This window comes from Periplaneta americana, chromosome 11 (genome assembly GCF_040183065.1).
Source record: "Periplaneta americana isolate PAMFEO1 chromosome 11, P.americana_PAMFEO1_priV1, whole genome shotgun sequence".
Taxonomy (NCBI): Eukaryota; Metazoa; Arthropoda; class Insecta; order Blattodea; family Blattidae; genus Periplaneta; species Periplaneta americana.
In genome coordinates, this window is record NC_091127.1 from 143,653,486 (window position 1) to 143,669,799 (window position 16,314).

General features: G+C 35.6%; 1 protein-coding gene across 2 annotated transcripts in view; it reads left to right on the forward strand.

Moving 5' to 3' along the window:
* LOC138709386 (neurobeachin-like protein 1) overlaps nucleotides 1-16,314 on the forward strand; it is a 686,489-nt gene that overhangs the window by 33,714 nt on the left and 636,461 nt on the right. For both annotated transcript variants that reach the window (XM_069840124.1, XM_069840125.1), the window contains 7 exons: nucleotides 2,506-2,655; nucleotides 5,362-5,580; nucleotides 7,446-7,529; nucleotides 9,586-9,723; nucleotides 10,487-10,596; nucleotides 14,146-14,332; nucleotides 16,160-16,259. In XM_069840124.1, the coding sequence (XP_069696225.1) occupies nucleotides 2,506-2,655; nucleotides 5,362-5,580; nucleotides 7,446-7,529; nucleotides 9,586-9,723; nucleotides 10,487-10,596; nucleotides 14,146-14,332; nucleotides 16,160-16,259 (988 nt within the window). The remainder of the gene's footprint in view (nucleotides 1-2,505; nucleotides 2,656-5,361; nucleotides 5,581-7,445; nucleotides 7,530-9,585; nucleotides 9,724-10,486; nucleotides 10,597-14,145; nucleotides 14,333-16,159; nucleotides 16,260-16,314) is intronic.

A 16,314-nucleotide genomic window follows, 5' to 3' on the forward strand; every position in this document is an offset into this window, starting at 1 on the left:
ACTTGTGCACTAATTGGGACTGTTATCCAGAAAGTTAAGATATTTTGCATGTCAGAAAATTAAATCAATAGAATAGATTGCTGTATAGATAAGAGAAAATGTATTTTATGTAGTTTTTATTTTTGGTGGTAGTTCTATAATTATTTTCGGAAATTCTAGTAGTGTATGGTAATTGAATATATTTTCCTTTTATGTACTGGTAGCTTTATGTTCTAATTTGAACAAATACACATATCGATGGCTAAGTAATATATCTCAGAGATTTAATTATATGTGGTAACAGTAAGGAAAGGAAACTGAAGTAGTTGACTTCTATTTATTATTTCGTTGGTAATGGAGTATAAGGTATCATTGGTTTCCAAACTCTCATTTTCTGCTGTCGAGTATGAACTACAGTTATATTAAAAAATTATAAACATTACATGGAATCATACTGTAAAAAAAAGTGGATTCATACATGCAGTTGATTGATTTTAGTGTATAGTAACAAAGTTGTAAATGAATGTGTTGCAGAAACTAAATATTGATGTACTAAATATACTGGGTGTTCAGTTCAAAATGTGTCATGGCTCGCTGTATGCCATCATGTGGCTAGCGATGAGCCTAGAGAATTCAATCTTCCTACACTTCCGCAGAGGTGTATAACCTATGAGGCAGAGAAGTTGCCTAGCAAGTACGGCGTTCATTCTGAAGAGTACGTACCGATACGTACGGTAACGCTGGTAGTGGCAGGAATGTGAACTGTTTGGAAATACGTACTGTCGGGATATGGGGAGAGAGTTAAGACGATTACTTACGTATTTGTTGACATTAACTTCGACGGTCAACATGGACACGGAGCATTTGATTTGTGTTGTGGAATGTTACCGTACGCAACCGATGATAACAAATACCCTGCGTACGACTTGCCGGCGCAAAACACAGTTCGAAAGAGGTTATGGTAGCACACAGACCGTACAGACCGTCATCTGTTGCTACGACGTTCAAGTCATACCGTACACATTCTCAAGTTCAGATTGAAGAACGCCTTAAATAATAGGCAACTTCTCTAACATATAAGCCGAAACTCGCTTCAAATCGGTGACCCAACAACATTGACGTCATGACACACTTTGAAATGAACACCCAGTATAGGCCTATTTAATCTTTAGAAGGTATTTTTTGGATGAGTAATAATGCATTCATTCATAGTTTTCTGCCCAAGTGCAGGTATTTCACTGCAAACCCAGCATTCTCCAGTCTTTCCTATTTTCTGCCTTCTTCTTTGTCTCCTCATATGATCCATATATCTTAATGTCTATCATCTGATATCTTCTTCTGCCCCGAACTCTTCTCCCGTTCACCATTCCTTCCAGTGCATTGTTCAGTAGGCAGTTTCTTCTCAGCCAGTGACCCAACCAATTCCTTTTCCTCTTCCTGATCAGTTTCAGCAGCATTCTTTCTCACCCACTCTTGCCAACACAGCTTCATTTCTTATTCTGTCTCTCTATTTCACACACTCCATTCTTCTCCATATCCACATTTCAAATGCTTCTATTCGCTTTGTTGTAATGTCCATGTTTCTGCCCCATGCAGTGCCACACTCACACAAAGCACTTTACTAGTCTCTTCCTCAGTTTTTTTTTCGAGAAGCCCGGAGATGATGCTCCTTCTTCTATTAAAAGCTTCCTTTGCCATTTCTATCCTCCTTTAGACTTCCTGGCAGCAGCTCATGTTACTGCTTATAGTACACCCCAAGTATTTGAAGCGATCCACTTGTTCTATTGCCTTGTTTCGAATTCACGCGTTTACCTTCTTTATTTTTCTTTCGGTAACCATGGCCTTCGTCTTGTTTGCATTTATCTTCATCCTATACTGCTCACAGCTGTCATTTAGCTCCAATAACATATCCCTTAGTATCATCTTTTCTTCTGCTAACAGTGCTATATCATCAGCAAATCTTATGCACTTTATTCTTCTTCCTCCTACTATCATCCCTCCCATGTTCTGAAAACAGTTTTTAACTACTGTAAATCCTTCAAGTAGATCTTGAACAGAGTAGGTGAGTAATAATGAATGTGTATTATATGCATTTCTTTTAAATGCAATATTTTAAGTAGATCTTGATTTTGTTACTGACATTCACTTTTTTTGGTTGGCCATTCAGTTGGTTGTATGGCCGATCAATTGATTATTGATCATTATATCTCTTGACTTAGTTCATAGATTATGAGATATGTATGAAAACCTGTGTGTTGTTACTCATTGTACCTCTCTTTCTCATTTTATGTTTTACACCAGATGTAAGAGTGATATTACTATACATCTGTTTCCTTGAAAAGTAGGTTTGATTAAATTGATATACAGCATTAATATTTTTCTACTTAAAATACGTTTTGCTGTACTTTTTACTTTCTCGATATTTTGGAAACTAATAGGATATGTATTAGAATGAATAAAATGTTTAGTATACACTTGTTGGAACTTATTTATGGTTTTCTTGGAATAATATTATTTATTTTTCAGCACAATGCGCTACGTGCCATTTGTCCTGCCACAGTGAATATTGTTATGGGTGTTGTATCTCACAGTAAAGCAAACACTGATGTACGACGCACAGCTATTCAGTGTTTTGTCATGATGGTGCAAGTGCTGGATAAGTCCTCTCCTGATCAGGTGAGTTATTTAAGTTTAATTTAGTCATTGGTCTACTATTGGAAGCATTTTATATCTCTGGACAAAATTAAAACTCTCAGCATATTAATGAAGTGCTACTCAATGATATTTAATATAGATTTGAAATACTAAATGCTAAATTAATACATTAAATCATAGTGTAGTCGAATTTAATGAAAGCATAGTAAGAGTAAAAAATAACCGTTAGAACATTGCAAATGTACATTTAATTGATCAAGTATGTCACAGTTTTAGCAGGTGGCCTTGGAATCTCACCAACACTTAAAGTAAACTTTTATTTCTTTCGTTAAACAGTGCTCGCATGAATTATTTTGCCAATTTGTTTGTAATAAGTTATTTACACTCTGTTACAGAAAAAGTAGCCTAGTTGGAGATTTTAAAATTTGAGCCTATCGGTACACAAAATAAATTTTTATAACATTTTTTATACCGAACAAAAGCTTATGCCAGAAGTTTTTTACACTCCATCATGTGTTATTCTCCTCCCACCAATTTTTTTTCTTAGATCTGAACAGTCTACGGCAAAAGATCGTATCATTGTGAAACCACTGTATTGTCGGACCATCGGATCTGTGCCCCTTCAGCATTGTAGTCGTTCTTGGAAAAGTTAACGCCTGTACTCACTCCATTCCACCCGCTTTCCTCCCACCACGTTAAACAGCAGGCCACGAACCTTGCCAAATAGGGATGTTGCCAAACTTCCGTCAAATGGCGTCATAAATAACTGGTCCTCCATGCTACAATATTATTTATTTCAATCGAAATACATCTTGTATTTCTACATTTTTTAAACCTAAGTCCCATGTTTCGAATCACTTTCCGTAGTTTTTCTCTCCAACCTTGGAAATTATTACTTCTCTTGCAAGCTTCAGTAATTTCTTCAATGCTGAAACTTCTTTCTGAACGATATAAAATTCTTGTCTCTTTCTTCTTAAAATACATTGGCTCATATCATCTACAATAATTAAAAGTTCCCTTGGTCTGTTCTTTTCTGGTGAGTCTAGCTTTTCATCTCCTGCACACACTCCCTCTCTCCTGATTTTCTTTATTAGGAGTTCTGACCGTCTATATAAATTACATAAAGTGTTGTATTATTAGTATTAGTTAAGAAAGTAATTTTAATACATAATCAATTGAAATAAAATAAGCCTCACCTGTGATATCAGTTGCTCTTTTCGTTGCCTGATTTATTGGAAACAGATATTGACCTGTTTGTTTCTCTTCATCGCAAAATGCTATTACGTACTTGCTTAATAATATTTCTTTCGCCACTCCGTGCTACAGTATTCATGTTGAGTTGACAACACTGGACTGCAAGTGCAAATATTGTAAACTGTCCTGCAAGACGGCCAAAATTGTGAGTAGTGGGGGACAGAAAGGGAGAGAAATAGAAAAGAAAGAGATAGGACTGCAGGGAGTGAAATGAATTACCAAGGCTGAGAAGGAATTAAAGTTCAGTTCACATATCTTACGCTGGCACAGATCCGATGGTCCGACTATACTTATAATGTTTCGAAACATATTTGTGAACAAAAACATCAGATAAATTTAAAAAAATCAATGCTGATTGGGAGGACTTCTTTAAGCTATGTTCTGTAAACTCTTGTTTCAGACATGAAGAAAAGTAAAGTGGAATATACAAAAAATGTAAAGATGTTGAATGTAAAAATGATTAATCAGTTGTGACTATTACATGTAGCATTAACATTGACATTTTGACACTCTTTTGTAGCCTGATAAGAAATTTTAATGCTGCCTTGCAGTTCATAGTTCTTACAATCATTTATTAAAGTCAGTGCTTTAGTTATTTGGAAGCGAATGTAAGAGAGAGTGAATTTATGCTTCTGTTTGCTTTGAAATGTATGCCATAATTGCACGTAAATAATCTGTTTGTTTGGATTCAAATGTCCTGTTATTCAGGTTTGTTATAAATCAAATTTCTATGCTGTACTTCGCAATTGGTATCTAACTTGTACAGTAATGGCAAAAGAAACCAGACCTATGGAATAATCAAAGTCCCCGAAATGAGCCACTGCGCATGCCACGCCCACATTCACAAGATAGCGAGTAATCTATTGAAATTGTTGTAGTTTCGACTGCTGACGTAGCCCATTTCGAAAGTCATTAGAAAATAAGCTGGCAAAATTCATGTTCTGGGAATAATAAGTTAATTAAGTAGTAAAATATCGCTGCAATCGAAAAGTATTGGGAATAAATTTGAATAAGGAACAAAAAAAAGTTTCCTTCCCAGGCAGGATTCGAACCACGAAAGTCTTAGTTACCAGTCTATCATGCTCTGAAGTGAACAAGGCTCTGAAATCAGCTACAAGGGTTGGTCCGGTTTTTTTTGCCACTACTGTACATTTTTAATGCCTGAGGTCATAAAAGCTGAGAAATCTAAGTTTTTATTCTGTATTTTGTAGAACGCATAACAGTTACTGATTGCAGAGTACAGTAATGTCAGGACACATTTATAAAGTTTATTTGCTATGTCTTAATATTGAATGTTTTTACAGTTATGGTTGTTATATTAAATTCTACTCTTTTATTAGCTCAACAATTTTGTGCTTAAACTGATTTTGAAGAGGACTATAAATAATTAATGTTAGGAAAACTTCGTAGTTTGTCATAATTCGGACAACAAAAGACTGTCATAATTTATTGATTGTTGTATCTAACCAATAGAGACAAATAGAAGTCGGAACCATCATCCAACTATATCAGGACTCAATGATGGAACTTTTCATGAACGACTGGGTTGGGAAGACATCGCAGACTCTTTGTGAGGTGGTGAGTGCACTGCGGTCACTGCTGACTGATCCTCGAACCCAGGAACAGATACAACGAGTAATGATAGATAACCACATGCTGGACACTATCATCACCATCATTGAAGAGAGTGTGGTGAGTGAATACTACATTCCACTACACATAAACAAACCTACTGTCTCTACTGGATGATAAAGAAAAAATTATATTTAACAAATTAGAAACTGTACCTACTCATACATTGAAGTGCATTCGTGTTTCGATGTCTTTTGAGTTAGATTTCACTTAGCATTGTATACTTCTAATTGTTGCCGTTATTTTTTCATTTATCACTTGTGACAAAATGCAGCTTTATGTAAAATTGTACATTTTTAATTGATAACCATCCTACCGAAGTCTCAGGGTTGATGTGTTATGTAATAGAGGTTTGTAATAATAAAATCTCACATTTGGAAACCTAACATTCTAAATGTGCTAAGTGCCAATTTTTCAAATTTCATTTTATTCAATCTAAGGGAGGAACATCCATATGAGAATATCATACTAAATTGTCTTTGTTGTAAATCAACTGTAAGTGACTCATTCGTGCCCCAAAAGACGTGTTGTGGGTATCTCAACATGCATTTCGCGGTGTGTTTTTCATCAATATCTTAGAAAGTTGTTTTTGACACTTAGCACATTTAGAATGTTAGGTCTTGATTTAGGACTTTTATTGTCCAATTGTATGACACAGGGTTGTAGTTTGGAAATATAGTTGTCTCCCTATAATTCTGGGTAATTAATGCACGAACTTCCGCGAAATATCGAAAATCACACATTATTCGAAATTTATTATTATTTAAAGTCCAATATAAGTGTCTTTAGCAAGTAGTGGAGTCGCTACTGTTGATTGCATACTGCCAGATCTGCTCTTTTATATGAAGAATACAGGGGAAAAAAACCTGATAAGCCATGTTTCACTGTTCTTACAAGAGTGCAAGTTAAAAGTTTCAAGACCCATTATGTTCTATTGTCTTCGGGTTATCATTCTTCAAATTTCTTTGGACTAATGACGTTATTCTGTACAGTTAAACTACACATATCTACACTACCTGAGCTATTACTTGACATCTAAAACAGAAAATCGATGATTGTGATCTTATCAAGTTTTTACCCTGTGCTCTTCATATGGTTTGACCGCAGATGCTTGAGAGGATGTGACAAGAGGAAGAGAAGTATCTGCTTTCTCTTCTCTCACTTGACATGGATGATACCATTTGACGTTACTTTGTGCGCTAAAAGACACAAATTCTGTCTGTTCCCTCAGTTTGGCACAGTCTCTCTCTCTTCCTTTATCAATGCCGAGAGTCCTCTGAACATGGGAAACACTACAGCCAAATAGATTGGGCTAGAAGTTTGTGGTGACCAGTACTCTAGAAACCGCACCTCTTGCCTTCGTCTGAACTGTTTTATATAGCAAGGAGAATGGCTTCACTGGCCTAAGAAAGAATCTGCTTGACCTTAATTTTGAAGCAAGTAAAAAGAAGAATACCGAAAACCAGTGACTTTCAGAACAATAACTAAATTTGTACTACGTGTGTAAATAACAAGAGGAATACAACAACTAATGTGTATTAAAAATAGTGTTACAATTACTTCTTTGCAAAAAAATCAAATTATTTCGAACTGCAACACTTAATATATTACATTGAATTAATTTTTCAGTTTTCTTTGAACAGATACTTTGTTAAATGGGTGTTCATTGTGATTTAGTGTTTTTAATGTAATTTCCAGTGTATCAACCAAAAAATGAACACATAATTTCTGCAACACTTTTTATGAAAGCATCTTTCAATAGCTCATATTTCTATCTAAAAGGCAGTGTCATGTCTTTGAAAGGTTAATGTTATTCTTTGTTATTTATTATATATATTTTTTTACATACATTTCTATTACAATTCCTTTTTATCATCAACCAATTTCAAAGCCGATTATTGAAAACTTCACCTTCTCTTTTACAGAGTTTTACATTTGAGAAACAAATGTTGGCCTCAGAGTGCGTCAAGACCATTACAGCTATGTTGATAGGTTCGACAATAGGGAAGGTAAGTTCGTCTTACATAGCCAACAAATGCTTATTGTTTTTAATAGGAGCCAAAATATTCTATTACTAGCCATACCCGTGCGCTCCGCTGCACCCGTTAGAAATAAATATAAAGTAATTACATAATTAAAATAGGATATTTGATCCAGGGAACATTCGTGTTTGATAGAAGGATAAATCGTTTAATATGTTACTTAATTTAAATTGCATCCAAATAATTAAAATGCGATCATTTTGATCCAGAGAGCAATCATTTGGTGCAATGACAATTCCTTCAACATGTTTCTTAATTTTTATTACATGCAACCATAGTTTAATGAAGATTGACATCATTTAGATTTATTGTGTATATTTTATTTTACTTGTTATAGGTTTCCATTGAATTATGGTAATAACTTAATTTTAACCCTTGTTTTCTACATATTCAGTAAATGGCGCTTGGCCCACTATGGTTCTGAACCCTTCAAATAACTTAAATTATATTATATAATATTACATATTATATTATATTATATTATATTATATTATATTATGTTATATTAAATTATATTGTATTATATTATATTATATCAGAAGTTACTGTAATAACATTATAACATTATGTCCATCTAGAGAAACTACACTTTCCAATGGTGAAATAATAATTAATTATACAAATCGGTTAATTTAGCTTCCGGTATTACTTCATACAAACACAGAAACATTCTCTGTAGGCTATATTTCATAGCTTTCGATTGTTGCTGTCCAAGGCCCCTTATAGACGAAGTTATTTGTTCTTAATTCATTGAACCGTCTTAGATGGCGTCATTTTAATTTTAAAACTCATTTATCTCATTAAATATCAGTCCTATCAAAATTTTGTATAGAATAAAACTTATCGGAAATCATTTTTAAATAAACTTTTGTTATGTAACATTTTTCACAAAAATCAATAATAAGCGAGATATTTCGATTTATTTAATTCAGGCCCCCTTACAACCCCCCTTTTAAATAAAGTATTTTGAATGCCATATAGCCTAAAATGTAAGTTACAACGAAGCAACGAACTTAATTTATATTCCAATTTTCATATAAATCGGTTCAGCCATTATCGCGTGAAAAGGTACAAACATACAGACAGACATACAAACAAAAATTTCAAAAATGCGATTTTCGGTTTCAGGGTGGTTAATTATATATGTTAGGACCAATTATTTTTAGAAAATCGAAAATTACCAGAAAAATTTCGGCTACAGATTTATTATTAGTATAGATTAGAGCGATTGGCTTCTCAGTGGACAGAAATAAGAGATTCCCACATGCTTACATAATTAACACGAGTAAGATCGCCATTTAATCAATTATTTATATTCAAGTGTTAAAAGTACTGGGTGTTCATTTCAAAGTGTGTCATGACGTCACTGTTGTTGGGTCACCGATTTGAAGCAAGTTTCAGTTTATATGTTAGAGAAATTGCCTATTATTTAAGGCGTTCTTCAATCTGAACTTGAGAACGTGTACGGTATAACTTGAACGTCGTAGCAACAGATGGCGGTCTGTACGGTCTGTGTGCTACCATAACCTCTTTCGAACTGTGTTTTGCGCCGGCAAGTCGTATGCAGGGTATTTGTTATCATCGGTTGCGTACGGTAACATTCCACAACACAAATCAAATGCTCCGTGTCCATGTTGACCGTCGAAGTTAATGTCAACAAATACGTAAGTAATTGTCTTAACCCTCTCCCCATATCCCGACAGTACGTATTTCCAAACAGTTCACATTCCTGCCACTACCGGCGTTACCGTACGTATCGGCACGTACTCTTCAGAATGAACGCCGTACTTGCTAGCCAACTTCTCTGCCTCTTAGATTATACACCTGAGCTGCGGAAGTGTAGGAAGATTGAATTCTCTAGGCTCATCAGCTAGCCACATGACGGCATACAGCGAGCCAAGACACATTTTGAACTGAACACCCAGTAGTGTACGACAGATTCAACATGTAATTTTTAAGCTGATAGTTACAATTATTTTTTAATGAAAATGCCCTCATTTACTATAATGTGTGGATGTTGCAGGAAATGCTAATGAAAACTGCAGGATATGAACGTCTTTTTTCTGCTCTTAAAGCTGTTGGACAGCCATCAAAAGAACTACTACATGCACTCCTTACCATGGCATCCGAAGAGGAGCCTTCACATGGTAGCAGACTTATGGTAATTCAGTGACAGCTATATTGTCTCTTGTTATTTTCAGATCTTGATTTGAATCTTTCTGCAAGGAATTTTGCGAGTGATTCGCATTTAGTTTTCTACTTTTTTGAAACAGACTGGATGATAAATGCTTCTCAACTAAATAATAACACGCATTTCCCATATTTATTCTGCGTTTAATTTCCTCCCGAGTGCCTTTTATATTTGTTACTGCTGCTCCAAAATATTTGAATTTTTCCTCCTCTTCAAAGAATAAATATAAAAAATTTCCATTTCGTACTACGTTCTGGTCACGAGGCATAATCATATACTTTGTCTTTTCGGGATTTACTTTCGGGCTTTTTTAAAGAACAATCCAGAGTTATCTCTTTACTTGCTTCAAGTAAAATTCTCGTGTTTTCCGTAGTAGTTTGAGGATTTTCTCCTGACATATTCACGTCATCCGCATAAACAAGTGGCTGATGTAACCTGTTCAATTCCAAACCCTTTCTGGTATCCTAGGTTATTCAGTCATTAATTATTTAAAATATGTTAGTGGATACAAATACATTGTTATTATTATTATTATTATTATTATTATTATTATTATTATTATTATTAATTAGTTATTAAATATTGGAGATTTTCGTTTTTGTATACTTTTTTCCGTATATAGGTTAAAAATAAAAGAATTAAGGTTGACATGTTCAAGTGACTTTATTGTGGATAAGAATGCTTCTGACTACAATTTTCTCTGTGCTTATTTTATTTGAATTCATGATTTCAGAATGCTGACGTGTTGCTTCCAACAATAAGATGGCTTGGAGACATTGATGCAGAAGACCAGCAATGGCTAGCAGAGGCAATCTACCAACTTAGCACGTCAAATCTCCCAAGGTCTGTATTTCATGAAATGATAACTATCATCAGTATTATAATATATTCGGGTTTTATGGAGAATTAGTCTACTAATGCGTGATACATAAATCTAGCTGGCTCATCAAACACTACTGCTACGACCCCAATCATACTTAAGATTAAATGTACCATAAATTTCTTGGGCATTGGGTTATGGGATTTCCGTTTTTTTTTTTTAACACCCCTGTATCAGCTTACTTAGCGTCGATGGGATTGGTGTTAGCGAGATAGTATTTGATGAGATGACACCGAGGATATGCCATAGATTGCCTGGCATTTGCCTTATGGTTGGGAAAAACCTCGGAAAAAATCCAACCAGGTAATCAGCACAAGCGGGAATCGAACCTGAGTGCAACTCTGAATCGGCAGGCAAATGCTTAGCTGACTGAGCTGTGCCAGTGGCTGAGTGCTGTATGTTATTTTATGCTCGACCATGCCGAAATGTAATAATTATACACCTGGTAGCATCCCTTTAATGGACCTCATTAAAGTACACCTATTTATTAAAGTTCAGGTGTTCCACCAATCAGAAAATAGCATTGTAGCAATATGAAAGCGCAAGTATCAATTATTCTCGGATATGCAATCGAAAGACAACTAGCGAAACGTCACGGAGGCTGGAAATCCAATACTGTCGCAGAAGGTTATGTTGAAGAATCGATCCAAAATAAAATTGAAATCTCAAATACATTATTAAACTCAGTCGAAAAAAACAACACACAAATTAACATCAATTCACCGTCATCTTCCAGCCTTTCACAAAGCACATTCCCGCAAATTCATTTCACCAATTGCACAATAATCTACATTTGAAATAAAGTCAGTTCTGTTACTATAATAATTTAGCGTTAATTGTAAATAATATTCAAATAAATTCAATTTGTCATCTCGTTTTTCAATGTCTAATTTAATTTCGATGTTATATCAAGATTAATGTTTATTTTACTCTCTAGATTATATCAAGGTCAATGTGGACATTTGTTTCTCGGAAAAAATCAATACTTTCGCGTCTGCGCACATCTCACAATTTACGACCTATTGCACAAGGTCAGTTCCGCTCCTCAGTCAGATAATAATAAAATGAATACTTCTGAATAATTTCAAGTTAGAAATATGGTCGAGCATAAAAAGTCGTATGAAACTTGACTATAATGGTAATTAAGACACAAGTATGTTTATGAAACTCGCTTGCGCTTGTTTCATAAACAAACTCGCGTCTTAATTACTACCATTATAGGCTCGTTGCATATTGTACTATTAAGATTTAATCTAATAGACCTCTTGTTATATTCAACATTTTTGTGTTTGTTTTTATTCCTCGTGACTTAGTTGTAGCTCAGTCAGCTGATTGTTCAACTAACTGGCCATTGTTATGATCTTAACAGGTATTATGAAATGTGTTAGTGGATGAAACAATTTTGGAGCAAGTTTTCTCAGAGTTCTTGGTTTTCTAGTGTCATTCTCTTTTCATTATCCAATCATTTGATCAATTTTTTTCTCGTGTCATTCTCATCCATTATTCACTCATCTAATCAACTCTGATGGAAATTGCCAATTAAAAGATTAAAAGTGACTTTAATAAAGAACTACTCACCTTCATACAGTTTTTGTTTGTCTCTGTCTGGAGATGATGTGATGTGGTTGTAGAGGCAAGAAATCGGAGACATTGAAAATATCGTTGCAGTTGGGTGATGATACATTAAAATGAAACGTGTAGAAGCAAAAATTTGGCATGGTTTTTGACATAAAAGGATCATGGAAGAAACATTGTGAGTATATTCGTAAAAAGGCAGAGGAAACTCTCACTCTTAAAACAACTGGCATGGAAATACCTTTTACAAAATGTATATGAAACAAATTTTTAATTATATTATTGTGAGGAAATACTAATAACTACGAATTTTGAAAAATAAACAAAATTAATTCTGTAATCTTAATGAAGGTCTGGACCAGGATCATCTTCACTGTCCCGCTTTTACTCAGTTTTCTAGTCTTCATGCAAAATATTGCAGTGTACGAGGCCTGTCTAAAAAGTATCCGACCTTTAGCCAGAAAAAATATTTCAAAAACCTGACGGGGTTGGGACCCTAATCCCCTTCAAAGTAGGCCCCTTGTGCTTGCACACACTTAGCCCACCGATGCTTCCACTGTCGGAAACACCTCTGGAAGTCTTCTTTTGGAATGGTGTTCAGCTCCGTCATCGCGTTCCACATTATCTCTTCTCTACTCTCAAAACGGGATCCTTTCAATGGTGTCTTCAATTTTGGAAACAACCAGAAGTCGCAAGGAGCCAGGTCTGGAGAGTAGGGAGGTTGGCGAACGGTTGTAATTCCATGTTTGGCCAAGAAAGTGTGGATCAATTGGGATGAATGTGCGGGGGCGTTGTCGTGATGCAAGTGCCAGTTGTTCGCCGTCCACATGTCTGGTCTTTTGCGCCGAACTGCATCACGGAGTCGCCGGAGAACATCGTGATAGTACTCCTTTGTCACCGTTTGTCCTTCCAGTGCGTATTCGTGATGCACAATTCCACGGACATCAAAGAAAACAGTCAGCATCACCTTGATTTTGCACCTGCCGCGCTTTCTTCGGCTTTGGAGACTCAGGATGCTTCCATTGTGACGAATGTCTTTTTGTTTCTGGGTCGTACCCATACACCCATGACTCATCTCCAGTTATCACAGTGTTCAGAAACCCAGGATCAGTGTTGGCGGTGTCCAGAAGGTCCTGTGCAACGTCACGACGGAGGTCTTTTTGTTCCGGGGACAACAACTTGGGCACGAATTTCGCAGCCACTTGGTTCATGTTCAAACCATCACGCAAAATTGCATGTGCAGAATCTTTACTCACTCCAACCTCTTCTGCAATCTCCCGCACTGTCAAACGACGATCTGCCATCACCAAATTTCGCACCCTCTCAACAACAGCTGCACTCCGAGCAGTTTGGGGCCTACCACAACGCTGCTCACTCTCCGCTGATGTGCGGCCATCTTTGAATCGGTTGAACCACTCCTTAATTTGTGTTACACCCATCACATCTTCCCCAAACACCTGCTGAATCTTACGAATTGTTTGACTTTGAGAATCACCAAGCTTTTGACAAAATTTGATGCAGTATCTTTGCTCAATTCGTTCAGTCATCTTGCGAGAAAACTAAATCCGACAAACATTTAGAACAGCACCTTACTTGGCGACCACCAGCCAGTGACTGGCACAAGCGAATGCAGTGAAAAAATTCAAGCATGCGCATTACGGTTCCTCCTTCTACCGTGCACAGTGGCGCCGCCTTAGAATCACTACTTTGCGCGGGAAAATTTAAGGTCGGATACTTTTTAGATAGGCCTCGTAAGAGAGCGAATGACATCATTGCTAACTGCTAAACATTAGTTACCAACCAACCAATCAACCAACCAACCAACCAATCAACCAACCAACCATATTAGCTTTCATTACGGCTTAGAAACTTGATTACTCCATCGAAGCTATTGAAAGATTACCACCCATTTTAATATTGTTTCCTTTGTTTAATAGCAAGACATTGGCGTGTCAACGTGGGGTGACTCTGGTTGTATGTCAGACTCTCGAAGACCACCGTAAACTGAGTCAGAAAGCAGTTAATGAGCTGATAAAACTGTTAGAGGTGTTGGCATCACACTCCATAACTTCTTATGAACTGAAGCAAATATTTCTCTTACTGAGGGAGGACTCCGATGTCAAAGTGAGTATAGTTGATTAGTATTAACATAAAAAGCAACAGAAAACACATGTGTACACTCATTTTTATTTGTATTAGTGATATAAACAGACAGGAAATGTAAATGAAGGGTTTTTGGGGGACAGAGAAAAGTGAAAGACGTCTGTGAGATTATTTTCACATTTTAATGAAAAATGTGTGTTTTGAAACTAGTAGACAGATTTATATGATAACTAGGGCTAGGATTTTGATGACCTATAAATCATGAAAAAATGTCTTAAAAACAATGCATTTATGACCTAAAGATCTTTCAAAAATGTCCTTAAAAATGCCCTAAAAATTGATCTTACATAATTGGCTTAGTAGGAAAAGAGGTTTTGTACTACTTAATATTTAGATTAGTAATTAAATTAAATTTTACATAATTTTTTCTAAGTAGTACACTTTCATTAATTATTTTACCTGATGTAGTTTCCATGGATGATAGTTCATCTCTGCGTCGGCATGTGGACGTGAGGTCAGCAGCCAGCTGGTCTGTCTTGGCCCTTCATGGGCTGTAGCGCCATGGATTTACTTTACTTTTAGTTTCTATGTCAAGGCCACTCTTATCCGGAATTAGCAGGTATAGAGGAGTCTATATTGAAGGGGTGGTTGAACTGATCAATTACATGGGGTGTACAACGTTAAAATGGCAATATTTGTGTAGAAAAACGATTAAAGTATTATACAAAATAATGGGAATTATGGACAAAATATGTAAAGAAAATATCAGAGGAAATAAACATTATTTTACTAATGGAGATTTATGGCCAAAATTAAATGAAAATGCCTAAAAAATAACCGAAGAAAACAAAATATGCTCTTATGAGTTGAAACAGGCAAAAAATGCAAAAAAAAAATTCCCTAATAAATATGTCTTAAAACACTCAGTTTATCACATAACATATAAATACTAAAGCAGCTATGTTTCTGGCTTACTAGAAGAAAGATGCAATTTCATCAAAATCCTAGCCCTGATGATAACCATTGTTTGTATTACTACATGTTAAGCATGGGTTAGTGGTAATGATGAATGCCTGTCCGAGAGATTATTTAGGACTGTCTTGTTGGCTGTATGAATGAAGCTATAGTCCCGTCGCTCTAATTTCCGGCAACCTATCACGTTGCAGGTCGCCTACATTTAAACGTGTGCATCTTGTGATTCGCTGATTCATTTCTTAAGGCTCGATAAATACTTAATATAATTGCCCGCCATTTTATCTCTTTTTTTTTTGGTGTTCGCAGATAACACACGAAGACGTTATTTGCCACTCAATTATTTGCTGAATTACATTGCGTTTGATTTATTATCATAGGAGCTACGACATGATAATGTTTAACGGTGCGGCAAATAGATTCCTTGTATGGTAGCTCGGCAACGTGAGAACAAAAATGGCGAACGATACTACCTACCTAGACTTCATAGAGCCTTTACTTTCTAAGACGTAAGCAAAGGGGCGGAGTCACGCCGGAAATAACAGCGTCGGGACTATAGTAGTGTAACTTGCAGACAAGCAGTTAGGAAGTTGCGAAAAGATTTAACAGCTTCAATGAATAGGATACCTTTTCATTCCACTGAAGTTTTTCACCATAGGACGAAGATTGAACTTTCTATATGTTGTGAGCTTTTTGTATTACATTTTTTTTTTTTAAATCCAATGCAGACCTTTTCTATATTTAAATTAGAGCAATTTTGAAAATATTTAGAGTTTGAATTTTCTGTGCATTTTTCTGAATTTTTTTTTTATAGAATTGTAGTTTAGTGAGTTGAAATGGTATTATTTGACTAACAACTTTATGACTTTGTTTCAGTTCCCCTACAGAGTACAATTACTTCATGCTGTGTCATCTGTTGCTAGGAAAGGAGATTATGTGGAGTGTAACAGTTATTTCGATATTCAGAAAGACTCAGGTGAGTTGATCACATTGTTTGAAGCAGTTGGAGTTTAATAGCTGAATTAATATAT